Source organism: Oncorhynchus gorbuscha, linkage group LG25, assembly GCF_021184085.1.
Source record: "Oncorhynchus gorbuscha isolate QuinsamMale2020 ecotype Even-year linkage group LG25, OgorEven_v1.0, whole genome shotgun sequence".
NCBI lineage: Eukaryota > Metazoa > Chordata > Actinopteri > Salmoniformes > Salmonidae > Oncorhynchus > Oncorhynchus gorbuscha.
Genome location: NC_060197.1, coordinates 5,086,261 through 5,106,327, shown reverse-complemented (window position 1 = coordinate 5,106,327; position 20,067 = coordinate 5,086,261). Strand labels below are relative to the sequence as shown.

Below are 20,067 nucleotides of genomic sequence, written 5' to 3'. Positions count from 1 at the left end.
AGACCAGTGACAGCCTAGGCAGTTGAGACTCCAAGCTGATGTCATGACAAAGCAGAAGGCTAGCTGAAGTTCCAACAACTAATACAGCAACTCCTACACACAGAGAGCCTGTTGGTCAGTCATGAGGAAGAAACTCCAAATCCTCCCTTTCTCATGCAGGATAGTCCAGACAACTGCTTCAAGATCAAAGGGGGGGGGGTGAAGGAGAGACAGGAGAGATGCCCCCAGGTGTATCTGAGGCTGGCTTTGCACATTCACACACATTTCAGAAGCAAAATGAAACCTTGACAAGGGGCCAACTGCCCTGCCAAAAAGTTTGGCTAACAATGCAGAGTACAAGAGAAAAGCCCACTAAACAAACTGGACAGCTTCACAGGTACCGTGTTATAACATGTATGTGTGGTCTGATGGTGTAGTAGAATCCCTGAGGGGATGCTGTGGCTATATGGCTCAAACAGGCTATGTAGCATATTTGGACATTGAGTACAAGGAACAGTTGACACACAAACCCTGAATAATAAAGAGAATATGTGAAACCACACACACACACACACACAGCCCCGCAGAAACACTTCCAGACAGTAACTGGAATACATGATAAGCCAGTAGCAGCACAGTAGGGTAGCAAAACTAGGCTACTCAAACGAGTGGACGTGCCACGTGTCAGCATGTTAAAGTACAAACACACCTCTCCAATGCTCCAACCCTCCCTCTCCTTCTCTCTAGACACCCCGTCCCTCCTAGGGTAAAGCAGCAGTACCTGGTGGAGGCAGTCGTTCACCCCTAGTCTCCCCGCGTGCTGCACACCATGACCTCTCAATGCTCGCTGTGCAGCACTTCCTTAAATATGGTATTGGCGCTCAAGCACCAGGAGCTTTGTGTCAAACTGAAAACATAAGTGCATGTAAAAAGGTCTAGGGGCGGGCCCCAGGGAAGGTGTGTGTACATAACTTGCTGAAACACACACACAGAGAGAGAGAGATCACTACTCTTCCCAGGGCAGAGACGTATCCCAACCCAAATCCAAAGAAACTTTAAAGTAGGCCACTGAAAACAGTGTGAATGATTTACTAGAGTCAAATCTATACTTCATAATCAGGGATTTGCAGGGATGCAGCATGCATCATTCAGTGGTGAGAGAACATTCTCATTCATGTATTAAAATGAAATCAGTGATCGTATGATGAGTCATTAAAATGGCCTTTCTTGTGTTTTCATGGGATAGTTCTTCTGGTGAGGGGAGGGATGATAGAAAAAGGAGAAGAGAACAGACATGTGATGAGCGAGTTTGTTTGACGGATGGTGAGGGGCCATGTTCGGTCTCAGTGTGAGTGGCCAAAGGGACTGAGACTGACTGCATCAATCATATCTGTCTCATAGGAAGTCGGGGACGAAGGCAGAGAGACACAGAGCCAGAGTAGATGATGCTATAGTCAATCAAAACACACACAAAAGTCACACAAAAATCTCACACACGTCTAGGGGGAAGCTATGAGATGTGAGACACCGGGAGACTCAGAGAGCAGAGACAGCAGAGAGAGACAACATAGATGGAACGGAGGTTTCAATTAAACAGACAGCTAGGCATGTGCTAATCATAGCTCACAGCTCAAGAGAGAGCTTAATATGGAGCAAGAGATCACACACACACAGAGAGAGAGAGCACTTCTGCACAGCCAGAGGCAACGCCTTCACACCAAAGTGTTTCCACTCACTGCCATGGCGACGCACTGTAGCCGTCAGCGAGTGCACGCAAACTGTGCCCCGTGTGTCGCTGGGTAGCTAGAATAACACACACGGCAGCCACGCACAGCAAGTCACGACACACACGCAGTCTGCAGCCACAGCGCATCCCCCTGCTCGTCACACCGCTGCATCTTTCAGAGGGAGGTGGAGAGAGTGACTGCTCCTCTGGGAGTAGTATTGCTGTTCCTAGGGTTAGCAAGTTAGCACACTAATGCTAACCTCAGCCCTGTGTTGAGAACACGAGGGCCTCGAAGAGTACCAAGGATCTGTGACTTGTTTTATCAGTAGGGTAGAAGGAAGAGGGCTAGATGAGAACTACCCTTGGTCTGTGGGCTCGCTGGCGGTCGGTAGTCTTGTGTGTGTGTGTGTTTTACAGACAGCCAGCTATACTCTGTGCTCCCGCACATTGGAGGCCCAATTCAAGCTTGCATCAGGCAGGGGGTAGGTCGCCGCAGGGCGGAGAGAGAAGGATAGAGAGAGAGGGCTTAAAACCTGCCCCTGTGAACAGAAGGGATCCGGGCTGAGACACAGCCCTATAAAAAGCTGACTGGAAGGGGGAAGAAAGAGGTGAGCGTGACGGGAACCATTTAAGACGCCTTAACCGCAAGAGGGCCACCTGCCATTCAAGCCCAGTGACCATGGCAATGGCCCCTGCGCATTGCGGAAGGGAGACATTGGGGGAGGTTGTCATGGCAACCAGCTGTGGCCGACTGCAACAGCTCTTAAGGCTGGGGGAGAGTGACACGGCCCCATTTAAAGAGACAAGCCCTCTAAAAAGAGACCTTTCTATTCTTCAACCACAGGAGCACAGAGGAGGTCTCTCTTATTTGTCTGTAATACTTTGCCAGTATCCCCGGGGAGGATATAGGGAATACTGTGAGGAGGGTGGTATGTTGTTGCTGCCATGGTGCCAGGCTCCACTTCCCTAACAAGGTGCACAGCATACAGACAAGAATCAGGTGCATCATTTTCAGAGTAAAATTCTCCCTCCACCTGGTGGTGTCATTCTAAAATCATGACATTAGCTACACTGACATTGTATTACACAGAAGCAACTCAGAAATAGAAATTGAACAGTAAGGGTGTGTGATGCTAGATAGTCAAATACAACATATGCTGTGCTTATAAGTGACAAGCTCTTCTGCCTCATATCTTCTCTACAAAGTGTGTTTTGTCATATATGGAACTTGGATGGTCTGGTCAGATTAACAGCTAGGACATTGAGAATGTTTATGGGAAGTGATGGTGTGAGACGGTGAGTGCTATATATGTGATCAATGGCAGTGATTGACCAGGTCTGTCCATTACAGCAGACAGCAGGGCTATGGAGCCCCTCCGCAGGGCTAGAGCAGAGACAATGCATCACAGAGACACAGAGAGTAGATACACACACAGAGACAGAGATACACAGAGACAGAAAGCACTTAAGGCCGTAAGGGGGAGATATGGTCGACAGACAGATGACAGGCCCTATTAAAGTGAATGAGGAAGCGGGGGAGAAAGGATGAAATAAAAAGAGAGAGTGGGTGAGAAGGAGATGGGAGGGGGGGGATGACAGCAGCAGACAATGGAGGAGAGGCAGAGAATGAGTGAAAAGGAGAATAGAGAGTAAGAGAAGGGTGAGATGAATCATGAGATGGTGGGTTGGGCCTGAAGACGTTGGTATACTCACTCTGAGCCTGCAGCCATTTCCAGGTATGAGGTGTCTGCTGTGTCCACCCCTACAGGGATCACTATGCTCATGACGTTCTTTGCTGATCAATTCTTGTCCTACTGAGTCCAGAGCATGGGAGTCCAAAACACTGAGGCATGCCAGCCACAGCACTCATTGCAGACATCTAAGTGCATCCACAAGGCCTGCCAACACAGAGGGAGGGAGAGAGAAAGACAAGGGAGTTAGCATGGTGACAGTCACCTATCTGAAACTAGATCAGACAGACTGAAAACTGGGGTATTTCCAGGAATCACCATGATTCATAAATTCAGCTGTGTGAGATGTAGGTACTTGCTAACTGCTAGTAACATGGAAAATGAACCGCATGATAGGAATTTCCCTCGCAAAGCTCTCAAAGAGAACCCTCGCCCACCTCACTGGCTACCTGAGACATTCATGGATGCAAGGGGGTAGAGGAGCAATATACACAGACTGCCAGGAATGCAGGATGCTGTGGTGGCAGTGTTCCACCACAAGGGGGTGTGAGAGAACACAGAGCTCTGACTGGCGGCCATTAATGTAGGGGAAAGAAAAACGCAACACTGAGAGGCCATCTTTTCACCGAGCTTTATTGTTCTATTGAGCAGAACAGCACACGCACGCACACACACACACACACACATACACTCTCGCTCTCTCAAACACACAATCCTTTAACGCTGTAATTAGAGCTGTCACAAGCCCCTGGCTGTCTGGATGTGAAAGCCAGTGTTAAATAGGCATCTTGTCTCACTCTCCCCCTCTCACACTGTTTGTTCAGCATTGCAGGTGGACAGAAGATGCATAGAAAGACTAAGTCAATAATTAACTCCATTAGGTGTCAGACAGACTGCAGCCTCTCTCGGATGAAGAGAGAAGTAGGACGAGGGACTAAATGGTTGGTTGACAGACAGACAGAGGTAGCCATTCCCGCCAACAGGCAATAACAACGCTGTGTACATAGATTAAATAGACCTGTCCCAATTAGCCTATACGCAAACGGTGGGTGCTAATGTACAGGCTATTATAGCTTATAGCCTACGTAATGCAATGCATGTGTCCAGACAGGGGCATATGCGCTGGCCCTGATACTGAGAGCACAGCGTTGTTGATAAGTGGGATTAGTGGGAGGGACAAAATAGGATGGAGTTCACACCTCTGTGTGTACGTGCACCAGCCCTATAGCAAAGAGGGCTCATCTCAGACACACTGCTATACAAATCTGGACATTTCAGGTTTACTAGACCACTGAAACATTTTTACAGTCTCTTTAAACAGCAGGGCCCATATCACAACACAGCTTTGTGTGGCTCAAATAACAATAGAAACCAATTGTTGGTGGAACATTTCCCAGTAACAGGGCTCTTAGCCAGACCACTGAAATGACATAAAACCCCTTTTGTGGTATCTCAAAGGCTCACTGTGTTTTGGTGTAGTAAAAATCCCTTCCTTCGGGAAACAGGCCGTCTGTTTCCAAGAGTTTTGCTGTGATCGTCTCCGCCTCTGTCGAAGAGAATCCTGCTGTCACTGCTCAGGAATGCACACACACACAGCTCACAACCCCCCCCCCCCCCCACACACACAGACAGATAAACCAAACCCCCTCCCCTTCTAGACCCTTGCACACATTCCTTTGCTGGGAGGCACCCAGGGGCGCAAGCACACACAGCTACAGGCATTGCACCAGGGGCCAGACACATTCAAGACACACAAAAGGGGGGGTTGGAAAAAGGCTAACGAGGACAGTACAGCATTCCTGACAAAAATCTGAGTGCTGTGAATGCCTCCGACGCTCCTCCCACTTCCTTTAGCGGAGCCGTCTGTCACACGGGACCAACATGCCAAAAAAAGCAGAGGAAAAAGACAAATGCTCTCTCCACCTCACTCCTTCTGCCCTCCCTTGCTGTGCCCCATCCACCCCACCCCCGCCGGATCTCTCTCCTCCCTGCACTTCCTAAATAAACCTCAGAGCATGGAAGGGAAGGGGAGTGCCGCAGACAGTGCTCCTAATTACAAAGAGGCTGAGAGAGAGAGAGAGAGAGAGAGAGAGAGAGAGAGAGAGAGAGAGAGAGAGAGAGAGAGAGAGAGAGAGAGAGAGAGGCTGTGAGACAGGCTGAGAGAGGCTGAGCGAGAGGCTGAGAGAGAGAGAGAGAGAGAGAAAGAGGCTGTGAGACAGGCTGAGAGAGAGAGAGAGAGAGAGAGAGAGAGAGAGAGAGAGAGAGAGAGAGAGAGAGAGAGAAAGAGGCTGTGAGACAGGCTGAGCGAGAGGCTGAGAGAAATATCCAAAGTAAGCATTAGCAATATGTACATTGTTACATCATGCCAATAATGCAAATTGAATTGAGAGAGAGAACGGCTGAGAGAAAGAATGGTGAAAGGGAAAGGGGAGCGAGTACAAGAGGGAGATGGGGGGGAGAAAGACAAAGCAAAACATTATAAATGGCAGAACACTAGCTCGTCAAGCGAGGAGGAAAGCTGCAGCTCTCGTCCCCCACTCCCCCTTGCGTTCTGTCTGATGTTCTCTCATCACGGATCTCACAGCGCTGCAGGGAGCCTTCCAAATGATCCATCTACCCTCTGTTTGGGAGAGGGGTGGGGGAGGTGCCCAAACTCCTGTATGGGCAACTAGGGTTCCTCTAGCACAGGCACAGCAGCCTTCTGAGACTGTGTGAGAGTAGAGCAGAGATGAGAGCTGAGCCCACTCCACCCCCTCTTCTCATTTGCCCTCCTCCCTTTCCCAATCTCCCCTCCCTCACTAAGGCCATAGTCACGTCATTGTGTGGGGGAATAACTTTCCTTTTCAGACAGACCAGTCACTCTACTAAATTCAGCAGGGGAAACACACACACGCTCCCTCGTGCTAGGCTAGTTGGAGCCACTGTACGTCAGAGCTTGTTTTCATTGAGGCTCTTTGGGCCAAGTCTCAGTGTTTGATTTTGAGCCGGGAGAAGAAAACGATGGACAAAGACAGGCTTCTAACTGAAGCTGCGCTCCTCCTTCCCTCTAAGTTCCCTACAGAGGGCTGAAGTGACTTCACACCATCCTCATAGGCCGAGTCATCGCAGCAGCCAGCCATGAGCGCACACACACCAAAATAAAAGACACTCCTATACACTGGAAAAAGGCACCATCAGAATGTCACAACCCTTCATTTTACAGTGCCCAAACAGGGCTACTCTCTGCAGCAGCTGTCCTTCATTAATCACGGTGCCCAAACTGCCAGGGCTCCCTCTGTGCTTTACCTCTGAAGGTGAAACCATACATCAATAACACAGGACATTAGAGATGTAGGTCTACATTGTGTATGCGTGTGTAAAAGATTAGGCACCACTAGCAGCGTCAAGACAAGTTCCACTGTGATGTTTACCCATTGACCACCTATAGTGCAGCAGCAAACTGCCCTAAAGGGCATTGGAGAGAGAATTATATTGCATCGTCCACATCCACGCTCTGCAGAGCACACTAACCAGCAGACAATTGCCCCAGTCAAGCACTGTGTGTGCGAGAGAGAGAGACTGTGTCCTAGAGGCTACTCTACACACTTTGGGCTTGTACCCTGTCAAACAAACACACACAGGGGGTAAAGTAGGGATCTCCCGTCTAAGGTGCAGGGTACAGCCAGCCAGCCAGGGTTTTCAGTGCAGAACATCCAGGTTCTGACAGCTGGTCTGTGGCAGCCCTGCTCTGGCCTACTCTCCCTCCATACACCCTCCTCTCCCTAACAGAGCTCGGCCCCATTTGACATTCTTAAATCTGATAAGGATGACCGATGAGAAACAAAATCTTGGATTTGCATCGAGCTCGCCAGTCCACCTGTGTGACTCAGTCTTATCTATATTAGGAAGGAAATGCCAACTACTCAAACCAAATCAAATTAGACTGACAGGCTCAAATGCAGCTTTTCCTGGTGTTAATTGTCGAGAAATTGGGTCGCAATTATCACAATTGCAACATTTGGTTAAAAATGACACCTAGATGTTTTTTGCCCATATCGGGCAAACCTACATGGCAGTGTGGAAATGATCTCAAATGAGTGCAGGAAATACAGAAATTGATTTTAAAAAATGCAAGAAATGGTTTTATAGTGTTTTCAACCTCATCCAAAAATAATCTGAATGGAGAAAGACTCATTGAAATCACCCTAGGGCCTCGCACTACTCATAAAGCTAATTCAACACTAAATACCATCAAAAATAAAGTGATTTGATATTTTGGATATTTTTGCCACCCTCCACTGGACAGACACTCCAGCCCCATTACAGCACAGTTCCATGATCGATTTCACACCTGGCGTTATATCACCAATCACCACATTCACCCTCACCTCCACTGAGTCTGCCCAGTACCCAGCGTGCCCTGCACTAAGTAAGTAGTGTTAGCATGTAGCACAGCAACAGGAAGTGGGCGGGGCTAGGGAAGTATCAGGCCACCTATTTGGGAGGTAGTCCATTACAGCCCAGCACCGCAAAAACAGTTTCCCTCTCCTCCTCTTGTGTGACCTACACGACCGTGCTGGGCCTCAGAGCAAGGCCAGACTCCCATGAGCTACTAAAGGCATGACTCTAGCTCTACACAGAAAGGAGGACACTGGAGGCTTAGTGCCAGGCAGCCCCACAGGGTAAAACTACCTAGGCTGACAGTGTACTGTTGTCAGCCAGCTATATCTATACAGATGATAGTTTCAGGATGGAGTCTGTTGTTCTCCAGGGACAGAGGGAGCAACACAAACACAAGTGGCACTCTTTACAGTGGAGGATGAGGCAGGCAGAGAGGAAGTCAATAGATTCTCACTATCCCCACTGAGGTGTGGCCTTCTTCTTTCCTACCCTTCTGCCCTACCCAGTGCAGTAAACATCCTGTATAATGAACCCCTTCACTTCCTCACTCTGTGGCCCACTGTCCTGGCTATTGGCAGCTCAAAAAGCCTTCATGACTTCTCTTATTGAGCCCTTCATGGATGCGTGTGTGCTCCTGGGATTGAGGTGAAAGGAAAGGTGCCACCCAGCAGCAAGAGCTCCCTGCCACGCACTCCTCTGTCCCCCAGGGGGGAGTGGCAGGCAGGCAGGCCACATATCCCAGTCTCTGTCAACACAGCCAGCGAAACACCATATCAGGTATTTACAGCTGTGTAAGAGTGTGCAGAGAGGGGGCACCCACCAGGGGAGCGAGGAGAGGGAACCAGAGAAGGCAGTGTGAGTCAGCGTGTGAGGCAATTCGAATATGGTGCAGACAGGGAGACTGTTACAACGCTACGAGACTGTGACATGGTTATGGTAGCATGGCGTCTAGCACCAGGACAGAGCGCAGGCCACTGTCCCTTTAAGAGGAAGAAGAGGTAGGTGACTGTGGATTGTGTATTATATACCAGCCTCTGATTAGACACAGCAGGCCCGCTCTCATCCAGTATTTATGTCCACTCAAAAGTGATAACTTTTTTACTGAATTCAGGGAGGCCAACATCAGGGGAAACAGATTTTTACTGTGTCAGCTACATCCACACACAGGCCTCGTTACATGTCAGAGGGTTCCAAGCCTGCAGTTGTTCTGGCGAACGGAGCGGTTCAAACTGGTGTCTATTTTACTTCCCGACAGGGGCCCCAAGTCTCCCAAGGTCTCTCTGCATCTAGGTCTCCACTGCATGAGTGACATCACAAACGTATCATGACATCATTCATTTGGTGGAGAATGAATCCCACTATGCAAAGCTAAGCTGTGGAAAAACTAGAGGGAGCAGCATACAGCAGTCTGAGGCCTTACATTAGCCCCACTGTTGACAGGCATTTGTGAAACAAGCACCTGTGTCAGTGAAAAGAAAGATCAGGAGTCACAAGCAAATGAGTGCCTGTATCAGTGTGTCAGTCAGTCAGCTGTGGCAGCGACCTACACAGCTCTCACTAGGCTCCTCTGGAGAAAGAGAGCAGCTGCACAGCCTCACTGTGGGGAAAACTGAAAACACCTCTGCCTCCAATGATTTGGCCTCCTGTCCTCAATTGGCAGAGGGGGAATTAACATAACCCTCACCTCACAAGGACACAGAAGCCTAATTAGTGCCGTCCTGGAGAACCAAAACAGAATAGATTAATGGCCGTCTCTCTCGGCAGTCTCCATCCAAGATGGCCACAAATCCGGATAATTTTCTGTTGATGTGAGGAGTCTCGTCTTAGGCTATGGCAACATGGGGTCATGAGGAGAAAAGGAGGAGAGAAAAAAAAAACACTGGGCGACTGTCTCAAACTGGCATTAGGCTGCCAAAGTTTGCGCCACAGAGAAGTATCCAACTTCTTTAGTTTGTCTCACAGGCCAGAAGGGAGGAGGGAATGGAGCGGTGTGGAGCTGCCTTCCTCACACCACCCAAAAGCTAGAACCACCACCAGGGGACTGAGGCATACTACTGGGAATGGGGCCTGAGCTGATGGAAAAATGTCACAACACATGAAAGGAAAGACATGCATTGTCAGGAGAAGATTGTTTGGGCAAAGTCACGTGTACGTGCAAGGTGTAGCCAGGCAGATTTAAAAGGTCTTGTTGTGGCACTGGGGCTCCTTCTCATTTCTATAATGGGTGATATAGAGCTCCTCGCTGGCCAACTCTCAACATGATCACAAAAACAGACAAAAAAACCCTGGCCATTTATTTTTCATTGTTGGGTTATTTGATGACGGGCATCTGTTCTGAGCCTGTGAGGAGCTGAGAGGGCAAGAGGAGGGCAGCAGGTCTTTGTCAATGTCAAAGGGAAATAACCAAGTCACAGCTGTTGTTTCATTCCCCCTTCACGAACCTCAACACCTCTGACCACCAGGTAGGACTTGGGAAACAGCCTGTTGTTTATCTATTCATGAATTTAATGTGAATTAGGCAAATTCAAATTAGGCAAATCCTAATTGGAAAATACAATTGAGACAAAGTAGCCTATGTTCCAAAGAGCTAGGCCAAACCACACTGAAATCTTCCTAGCTAATTTATTGACAGTTTCTTGTACTAGGCATAACCGAACACTGGTAAATATTACACAAGCATATCGTTCCAGCCATAATGACACACACCATGGTTGTTGTGACCGGTTTCCTCTATGGTTCATATCCACAATAAGTGTCATGCTTTCCTTCTCAGTCGAGCTGACCTTTAGATAATCACTACTTATTAACTACATTTTAGAGGTCGACCGATTATGATTATTCAACGCCGATACCGATTATTGGAGGCCCAAAAAAAGCAGAGACCGATTAATCGGCCTTTTTTTTGTTGTAATAATGACAATTACAACAATACTGAATGAACACTTATTTTAACTTAAATAATACATCAATAAAATCAATTTAGCCTCAAATAAATAATGAAACATGTCCAATTTGGTTTAAATAATGAAAAAACAAAGTGTTGGAGAAGAAAGTAAAAGTGCAATATGTGCTATGTAAGAAAGCTAACGTTTCAGTTCCTTGCTCAGAACATGAGAACATATGAAAGCAGGTGGTTCCTTTTAACATGAGTCTTCAACATTCCCAGGTAAGAAGTTTTAGGTTGTATTTATTATAGGAATTATAGGACTATTTCCCTCTATACCATTTGTATTTCATTAACCTTTGACTATTGGATGTTCTTATAGGCACTTTAGTATTGCCAGTGTAACAGTATTGCTTCTGTCCCTCTCCTCACTCCTCCCTGGGCACGAACCAGCAACACAACGACACCAGCCACCATCGAAGCAGCGTTACCCATGCCAAGCAAGGGGAACAACTACTAGAAGGCTCAGAGCGAGTGACATTTGAAACTCTATTAGCGCGCGCTAACTAGCTAGCCATTTCACTCCGGTTACACCAGCCTCATCTCGGGAGTTGATAGGCTTGGAGTCAAAAACAGCACAATGCTTGACGCACAACGAAGAGCTGCTGGCAAAACGCACAAAAGTGCTGTTTGAATGAATGTTCACCCGCCTGCTTCTGCCTACCATCACTCAGTCAGATACTTAGATACTTGTATGCTCATCAGATTATATGCAACGCAGGACACGCTAGATAATACCTAGTAATATCAACCATGGGTGGTTAACTTGTGATTATGATTGATTGTTTTTTACAAAATAAGTGTAATGCTAGCTACTGCATTCGCGTAATAGGCAGTCTCATTGTGGAGTGCAACGAGAGAGAGGCAGGTCGTTTTTGCGTTGGACTAGTTAACTGTAAGGTTGCAAGATTGGATCCCCTGAGCTGACAAGGTGAAAAATCTGTCATTCTGCCCCTGAATAAGGCAGTTAACCCACCGTTCCTAGGCTGTCTAGTTAAATAAAGGTATATATAATAAAATAAAATAAATTGGCACCCAAAAATACAGATTTCCGATTGTTATGAAAACTTGAAATTGGCCATTCTGGTGAATCGGTCAACCTCTACTACATATGCGCAGGAGAATGGGTAGCATAATGATAGTGAATTATGAGATATTAAAATCGTCCTGTCTCGTCATCATGTTGCTTTCTACAAACATGAGTTAAGACTAGTAGCCCACTTACTGTTAAATGTGGTAACTTGGTCCAACTTGCCAAAATGGGTGGGAGTGTTTAGTGTTGGACAAAGCATGAGGTCAAAGAAGAGTGGGGGTGGCAATAAACATCATTCTTCTTTATACAAAGTGCTGGGTTTATATCCTGTTATGCAACTCCTCAATATGACAACCTGCTAATAACATAGCCAAATTCAACAACTACAATAAATCTGAGCTGACGTATATTGCGTTGTTGTAGTAGTATCTGTATATACATCCTGCTCTTCAAATACAATGCATCACGAAACACAATATTAGCAAAGAAATGTGAATGAACGACATGGGGGGGGGGGGGGGAATATTAGCTAACCAGACAGTTGGACAGCGAATCTCAAACTTATGACCTGACAAGTGTATGTTTGTATCAAAGGCGGACATTGTCACTATTTTAATGTACGACAGAAAGCAGTCCTTATTAATCTATCCCATTGTGCACTAGCTTGCCCGTGACTGTGTGTCGGCGTTGCAGTCAGCTCAGCCGATAGGGGTGTGGAGGGCTGAACGTAGCTATTAAATTACCACAACATCAAGCCAAGCCGCCATTTTCATAGCGCTTTTCCAAGGACGGCAAGAAAACTGTGTAACTGGGGGACGGACACTCGCCACGAGAAGAAAATCCCCAAGAAAGCAATCAATCGTCTTTCAGACATTCTTACTTAAGTATCAATCTGTCGATACCGTTTATGTGTAGTTATTATTAGAAAAATGTAGAATCTCGTCGATAATTTAACCAGCTGGTTAGCTAACGAGCCATGCTAGCTGCAATGGCTTTCAAAGATACAAAACGTTGGCTAGCGAGTCTCGGCAAAGGAACCATTTTCTCAAGCTACATAGCTAGGCGGCTAACAAATTATATTGGGCCTCTTCGTCTTGAAAAATACATATGAGTGAGTTATTGTATCAGTATTTGAAGCTTTTACTACTACCCGACTGTTACATCAGTTGTAGTACTTAGCTAGCTAATATTAGCGTTCGAACTGCGGTAAACGTCGTTACGCTGGCCAACGAGGTCTTTAACATGGAAAGATTAGCTACCCAAGCTAGTTTAGTACGGCAACTTAGCACGTCATAGTGTGAACAATGCGCAAAGTTCACACTTGCTGAATATACGTTCTCGCAGGTTGATTTCACTTTTAAATAGCATAACTTTTAAATAGCATTGAAACAACAGTGTAACCAATCGCACAGTTTAAACGGTCAAAGAAGCTACATTGTCAGTGGAGGCAAGATTCCCCGATTCGAGTATGCCCCCTCCACTGAGGTATGGTCCCCTCCCCCCACGTTTGCAGCAGTTAAACCACATACCCTCTGAATCTAAATTAAGGGATGTAAATGCATTTGTCAACTAGGAACAAAATAGAATGGTGGGCGTTTATCGGTCCAATAGCCGTTTGTTCATCTAGTGACAGAAGGTCTCGAGTTTTATATATAAAAAACATTTACACAATTGTGGACATGCGATTGAACTTTGACCAGAAATATAATGCAACTACAATTTCCAGAAAATTATACGTAGTCTTTTGTTATCTATATGTAAACTAAAGACCTGTCGATGCCCTCTAAGCAACACCACATTTTGTGGACTAGCTGGCTACTCAAACGGAAATAAACCTTCATAGGATCAACAAGAAGTGCACTTCCAACCACATATGAAAATCTGTAACTAGATAACGAGCACGGATGTGTTAAACCAAGGCAGTCCAAAAACATACTGCAATACAATTCATGATTTACTTGTTCTGTAAGTACAATTTTACCACTAGCCTATTGCATGGGAGTACATTGGCAAACTGACCATCCTTTGGGGGCTGGTTGAAAGAGAGTGGGGTAGTTCTCCGTGCCACCTAGTTAACGTTCCGTTCGACTGCAACAGCATACCGACATTGCAGGTAAAACGAACTAGCCAAAATAGTTCAGGTTTGATATTGTATTGCTTCCCTTTCTCTTCATTAACAATCCAATGTTATTCAACTGCATTAAGTAAGCGTGCTAACGTTTCAGAAGCAGCCAGTTGAATCTAAAATTTAAATGCGCTAAAGTTAGCCAGCTAAACACTGCGCTGTCTAACTAGCAAATGCTAGCAGTTGCTAGCCAGCTAATACAAGCTAACGTTACACCAAAACAATACTATAATTCAGGGCTAACATTCTAAGTGGCTCACTTATATTAAAAAATAACTAATTTCCTACCAGAAAGTTAGTTATCAACTTCCATCTAACTATAGCACCATCAGCATCCACGTAGCTAACGTTACTAGCTACAGTAGCTAGCCATGAGAAACCAAGTCGGCAAGTTGGCTAGGTAGACTAACTTGGTGAGCCCTTGAAACTAAGACAACCTATGAGGTAGTTTTAAAGCGTTTTACTTACAGTTAAAGTCCACTGTAGATACCCTGAATAAAGAAACAGCGACCTGGGTGAGACCCCCGTCGCTAGAGCCTCGCTCTCTACACAACCAAAACAATAGCTACTTCACTTCACACTGCGGCTCTATAAGGTTTAAAAATATTTACACTGATAGCAGTCTTCTTGAGACTCCCCCTACTGTAATTAATTTTCGTTGGTAATTATTGGAACCCAATAATGACAGTCAGTTCCGAACCGTTAAAATTGTGTCCTACCTACGCCGACTGTTAGAAATTAGATCCCCTCTACCCTGTCGCTTTTCCCTTTGCAAAAATGGCGGCCCTGGCAGGACTGCCGTGACTCCGCCTCCTCCAGCCCATCAACCCCTAACCCGAGCCCCGCCCCTACACTCTCCGGGGTCCACAGGCCAAGATTACAGGGGCGCCGTGAGATGAGATGGCTACATGCGCGTTCACGCGTCCGTTCTGTAGTTTTGTGTCTGTAGTCCAAATCTTGCCGCTATAATGCCACTATGCAGGATTTGTTAGTTCAGTTGCAACGAGTTAGTTCTAGTGTGTGTGTGTGTGTGTATATATATATATATATATATATATATATATATATATATATATCCTCTTGTTTATAATCCTAATTTATGATCTCCACATTTAATTTATAACAAATGTAAACATTTGTAGGATTGATAAGAATCAACATCTCAGATTGTGTGAGTACAGCATGTTCAGCAACTCATTAAAAATGAATCCATTACCATGAATGGGATACTACCACTTAATTGTCAATTAAAACATTTCATAAACATTTACATTTTCCTTCAACTGCTTGAAAGATCAAGCAACATGTTGCAACACAAAATGACAATACATGACAGACAATACAAGGCATAGACTAAACTCATGTACATAGTCCTGTATGTTTTTTTTCTTTTCAACATGCATCTGAGAACAATTTGTACACTTTGATGTGTGAGGGGGTAAAATTAGGGTGGTCAGTGCTTGATTTGGGCAGAAGTTTACTGAAGCTGCGTACTGGCACTTCAGATTATCTACTGCTTGGGTTCCTGCACCTTCTATAGAATATTAGCTCAAAAGTAGTGTGGAGCTCCTGCACCTGAATATAAACAGTACCCAAAATGAGTACTGGCACCTCCAGTATTTCAGTCCAAGTCAAGCACTGTTGTGTGTGTGTGTAGTCAATGCAGTTTCTTAGCAGCCAAGCACAAAGTCTGGTTGCTTTTATTACTTCCTCTGGAGGAACTTGTTGAATTGTCAGCCCTTTCCCTCCTGTTTCACACTTCTCTCAACTGCAAAGCAATCTGATGTGCTTTTGTCAACCATATGACCATGGTCTGCCATCTCACCACCGCTCATGTCTCAAAGATTCATTCATTCAAGTGCTCGTTTCACTTTTATTGATGATCCTGCTGCAAAATGTGAAACTTTATTAAAATATCAAAAACAAACAGAAATATATTGTATTGTCACTGAGGTCCATGACACACCTTCTGTATCTGCTACAAATAAAACAAACTCATGAATGGCAATTATTAGGCCCTAGTTACCAGAGTTTGAAATTAGCATCTAATTCTGATGCCCAAGGCAGTAGGAGGAAACAAATATCTTCCACATGAGCCCGTGCTTTCTTTGATTTAACTGAAGGCAAGGTGGGTGGCAGGCAATACTGACCAATGTCAACACAATCTACAAATGGAAGCATCGTGCTATTGTTAACAAGTACATTTAATTCATAATTGCTGTTACATTATTCCAGTCTCTCCCCCAAAAACTGCACTATTATGAATACATGTTATATGTAGGCCTAGTTCAATAATAATGACAACAATGCGTATGGGCTGCAAGAGGTCGAGGCAAACGGATCGTCGCATATGTAAAGTAAAACGTCTCCATGGCCAATTTTCAGAGTATATCATCCACACAGATTAATTTCCTAAGAGCTAAAGAGGTGCGTCCAACAATGAATCAAAAAATACGTTGGACATGTCGTGTACGTGTCGTTCGAATTAAGGCGAAGATACAGTGGCTCCTGCGAATCTTCCAATCCTGTTCACATATACAGTCATTGCCTGTTCACATGACATTACAGTTCGACCTCCCCTCCCCCACTGAGATCTCGCCAAACCGCATCCCCGCGCGCACGCGTAATACTGAAACTGGGCTTTCTCGTCTGTTGGTTGTATCAGATCGTCTTGACAGAGTAGATGAGCCTTCATAACTGCTCCGACTATACTCATTTCGGAAATCTTATAGCGAACTTAGGTGATATTGTACAACAGTCGTTGGGCTATATAATACTGTATATATATATTTTTTGTACTTGATTCAGAGTGTAGGTTTTTCATAAAAACACTAGTTGGAGACGTTATCAAGAAGTAGCCTAGTCGGTTTCTGGGCAGTTTGATTAGGATGAGATTCGGTGGTAAAATATAGCGTTCTCTCGTTTTCGCAAAATGGCGTTCTTGTTTTGATAGATTGACATTGCTCTCAGCCAATGATGCATGAATTGGCCCGTTTTTGCAGAAATGGTTGGCTTCTGATGACATCATTCGGACATCGGTTGTAGGCGGGTTCTGAGCTGTGAGGGGAGAGTGGCGCAACCGGAGAACTTGCAGAGCCAGGCGCCATTAGGGCTGAGTCAAGAAAAACAATGCTTTGGAATGCAAGATAAATACGGGATGAGCAATTTATTGCTGTTCGACGATAGGAATTACTGAAATGAACTCGCCACTCAACGTATTGTATGTAGATAGCTATAGATCACTTTCCGTTATTTTTGTGAGATTGCAACAACGCGGCAGGTGGCAAATAAGATGGCGCCTGCCGTTAACGAGCATCCACGTGCATAAAGCGCACTGACTAGGCGGCGGCACTGCGCGCACTCCCGAAAGGAGTGCGGAAAGCATCGTTTCTAGACCATGCTCTTAACTTTTGTCGTCAAGTCGTGTTTGGTCTTTATGTATTTCCTATTCTGGCATTTAAACCGAAAAGCAGACTGGCGAGCCAATTTATAAGTCGAAACATGGATGGAGGGAAAGTAACTGTCTATGAAATTGTAAAAGTGGCCAACAAAAGCTGAACTGAACATTGGCATGAAAGGGAAGAAACTTTTCTGCAGGACTTTTAAAGTACAATTCGATTACAGCTGGATACATTACAACTGATGGAACGCGAAGTTAATTGCAAATTTGATATTTTTGTAATAGTTTCCACCAGAAAAAAAGCAACTGTCAAACCGCTTAGCTGTTGATAGGGAGCTTAGAGCTTGTCCGCCATGTTGTTCCACTCGGTTCTCAGATTCATTAATCAGTAAAGGGCGAATACTCTTCACAATTACTAAAGAGAATAACTGCTCTCGTAATTTAAATGCTCATTAACCATTTGTACTTGTTATGCCTGTCTTTTGTCACTTGATTTTTTTTCTTTAAACCTTACTGCCGTCCTATAATATCCCTCCACCTCAATTTACTATACTGGATGCAAAACAAATGCACTGCATTTTCTACTACTATTCACCACTCACCCATGTCATGGAAGACATATACACATTAAAGGCAGGAGGTGCATGACTTTCCAACACAACACCTTTACTCAAGAGGAAGGAAATTGGAAGGACTGCCATGACCACCAACCGTCCTTGCTCAGTTGTCAGTTTAAAAGTTTGCACAGAAGCACGTATGCATTAATTCACCATGTCACAACACAAGCTTCCAGCATTACATTTTCATATGAAAAATTAAATACACATTTCCCAAATATTTGCTATACGATTCCCTTTTATGAGTTTCATACATAGATGCATTTAAAATATATACTTCTGTAACTACCTAATATACATATGTGACATGTGGTCCTTCTGTAGCTCAGTTGGTAGAGCATGGCGCTTGTAACGCCAGGGTAGTGGGTTCGATTCCCGGGACCACCCATACGTAGAATGTATGCAAACATGACTGTAAGTCGCTTTGGATAAAAGCGTCTGCTAAATGGCATATATTTATATATTTATATTATTATATTATATACACGTATATAAAGGGCTTTGTCTCCATCTAGTGTGCAAAAGTGGAAGCGACACGAGTCGATCCATTTTCTGAACAACCCTCCATCTCGACCAATCATAGCGCTCGTTCTTGGTTGGTCGCCCTCTGTGTCAAGGTGGAACGACATTTTGAGAAAACAACACTGGGGGAAGAGAGAAACAACGATGTCTTCTTTAGGAAGGGCCATGGGTGTCCTTAGGGCCGGGACGCAGCTTCTTACACGTGGACCTCAGAAAATAGTAACCCGAAAGTAAGTAGCGTTACTGGTGTTATAAACGTTAGCTAGCTATGTGCTAAGGACGAAAGGTTGACTTCAATATCGTCCTTCATAATTAAATAAACATTATCAATCACACGTCAGCTGTACACATATCACTGTCTTCTTAGCTTTAAACAGTAACGTTTGGCTATAGCTTATAACTAGCTTACAAGTTAACCAACTAGCTAGCAGTCTGACAGTAGGCCTACCAAACATATAATATAATAATAATAATATATGCCATTTAGCAGACGCTTTTATCCAAAGCGACTTACAGTCATGTGTGCATACATTCTACGTATGGGTGGTCCCGGGGATCGAACCCACTACCCTGGCGTTACAAGCGCCATGCTCTACCAACTGAGCTACAGAAGGACCATATGTCCAGAGGTAGGCGCCATGATCAGATGTTAACCCATTGGGTTGTTGGGTTTAATCAAATGTGTAGAGCGTAGCTACATTATACTGGTATACGGTGATCGGGTGTAAACAGTGATACCATCAGTGCTCTGGTTTTCTGTTAATTTTCAGAGCTGGTGGTGGACCACACATAGAGGCCCAGTACAGGCAATTCCCACAACTCACCAAGAGCCAGACGTTCCAAGCAGAGCTTCTCAGCAGTGCCATGTGGTTCTGGATCCTGTGGCACTGCTGGCATGACCCAGATGCAGTAATGGTGAGTTAAAATGTAGATTAGGCTCCTAATCATAGTTATGCCTGGTATGTCCTGTCCAAACTAGTTTTGGCAGTTCATAGAGTAAAGGATGGAGACAAAGTCGGTGTCTGTCAAGCAGACTTAACCCCATAATGCCTCTTCTCTCAGGGTCACTTCCCATGGCCTGATGCATCCGCATGGACAGATGAGGAACTGGGGATCCCAGCTGACGATGAGGAATGAGTTGCTCTCTACCCCCAGGTGTGCCTTTTGTCCTGTCTTCTCCACCACAGGATCTGTGACGCATCCAAGGGATGTTTGTCAATGAGAATGTCTTGTCCTCTGATGGAAGATTGTGTTCATCACACAACAGATAGTCATAAACTGTTGGTTTTATGCACATTTGCATTAGGATGGGAAATGGAATGCTTATTCAGTTAGTACAGTATATGCACGAGAGCCCTTCTGTAACAAGATGTGTTAATATGCCCATTTCAATTAGGTTCCTTACTGTAGCAGTGGCATGTTGTATAAGTATATTGTAATAGTACTTCTATTTCTTGCATTTCTAGACCTTGTGTGCCCAGTCGCTACCTGGAGGTTAAGGGTGTCCCAAAAGGCTTTGTTGTACATAGACAAATAAAATTCAATTTATTCTAAAACATATCTTTGGGGTGTGTACATATGGAACACAATGACTGTTTTTGAATGTGTATAATAACTCCTAGTTCTAGTTGTTTCCTGTAAAAAAACAAA

The 20,067-nt window shown here is 45.0% G+C and overlaps 2 protein-coding genes across 16 annotated transcripts in view; one reads left to right on the top strand and one right to left on the bottom strand.

The window, feature by feature from the left end:
• LOC124014611 (inactive histone-lysine N-methyltransferase 2E-like) overlaps positions 1 to 14,658 on the bottom strand; it is a 32,918-nt gene extending 18,260 nt beyond the window's left edge. For 10 of the 15 annotated variants that reach the window (XM_046329805.1, XM_046329812.1, XM_046329816.1 and 7 more), the window contains exons 1-2: positions 14,347 to 14,658; positions 3,419 to 3,603 (exon numbers count right to left, since the gene is read on the bottom strand). In XM_046329805.1, coding sequence (XP_046185761.1) covers positions 3,419 to 3,489 — 71 coding nt within the window. In that variant the 5' untranslated portion in view covers positions 3,490 to 3,603; positions 14,347 to 14,658. Of the gene's footprint in view, positions 1 to 760; positions 807 to 3,418; positions 3,604 to 4,860; positions 4,880 to 13,772; positions 14,189 to 14,346 lie in introns of those variants that run through there. The other 5 variants (XM_046329806.1, XM_046329809.1, XM_046329807.1 and 2 more) reach the window with 5 other exon arrangements.
• Positions 14,659 to 18,480: 3,822 nt separating this feature from the next.
• On the top strand, positions 18,481 to 19,977 carry LOC124014443 (NADH dehydrogenase [ubiquinone] 1 beta subcomplex subunit 2, mitochondrial-like). Its single transcript, XM_046329426.1, has 4 exons — positions 18,481 to 18,647; positions 19,188 to 19,332; positions 19,480 to 19,572; positions 19,884 to 19,977. Exons 1-3 carry the CDS (start codon positions 18,562 to 18,564, stop codon positions 19,552 to 19,554), a joined length of 306 nt encoding a protein of 101 aa, XP_046185382.1. The 5' UTR covers positions 18,481 to 18,561; the 3' UTR covers positions 19,555 to 19,572; positions 19,884 to 19,977.
• The last annotated feature ends 90 nt before the right edge of the window (positions 19,978 to 20,067 follow it).

Excerpts from the sequence above, each read along its gene's own strand:
- LOC124014443 (XM_046329426.1), top strand. The coding sequence starts at position 18,562 with ATGTCTTCTTTAGGAAGGGCCATGGGTGTCCTTAGGGCCGGGACGCAG. Across the intron at positions 18,648-19,187 it reads CAGAAAATAGTAACCCGAAA|AGCTGGTGGTGGACCACACA; the intron begins GTAAGTAGCGTT and ends GTTAATTTTCAG. Across the intron at positions 19,333-19,479 it reads ATGACCCAGATGCAGTAATG|GGTCACTTCCCATGGCCTGA; the intron begins GTGAGTTAAAAT and ends CTCTTCTCTCAG.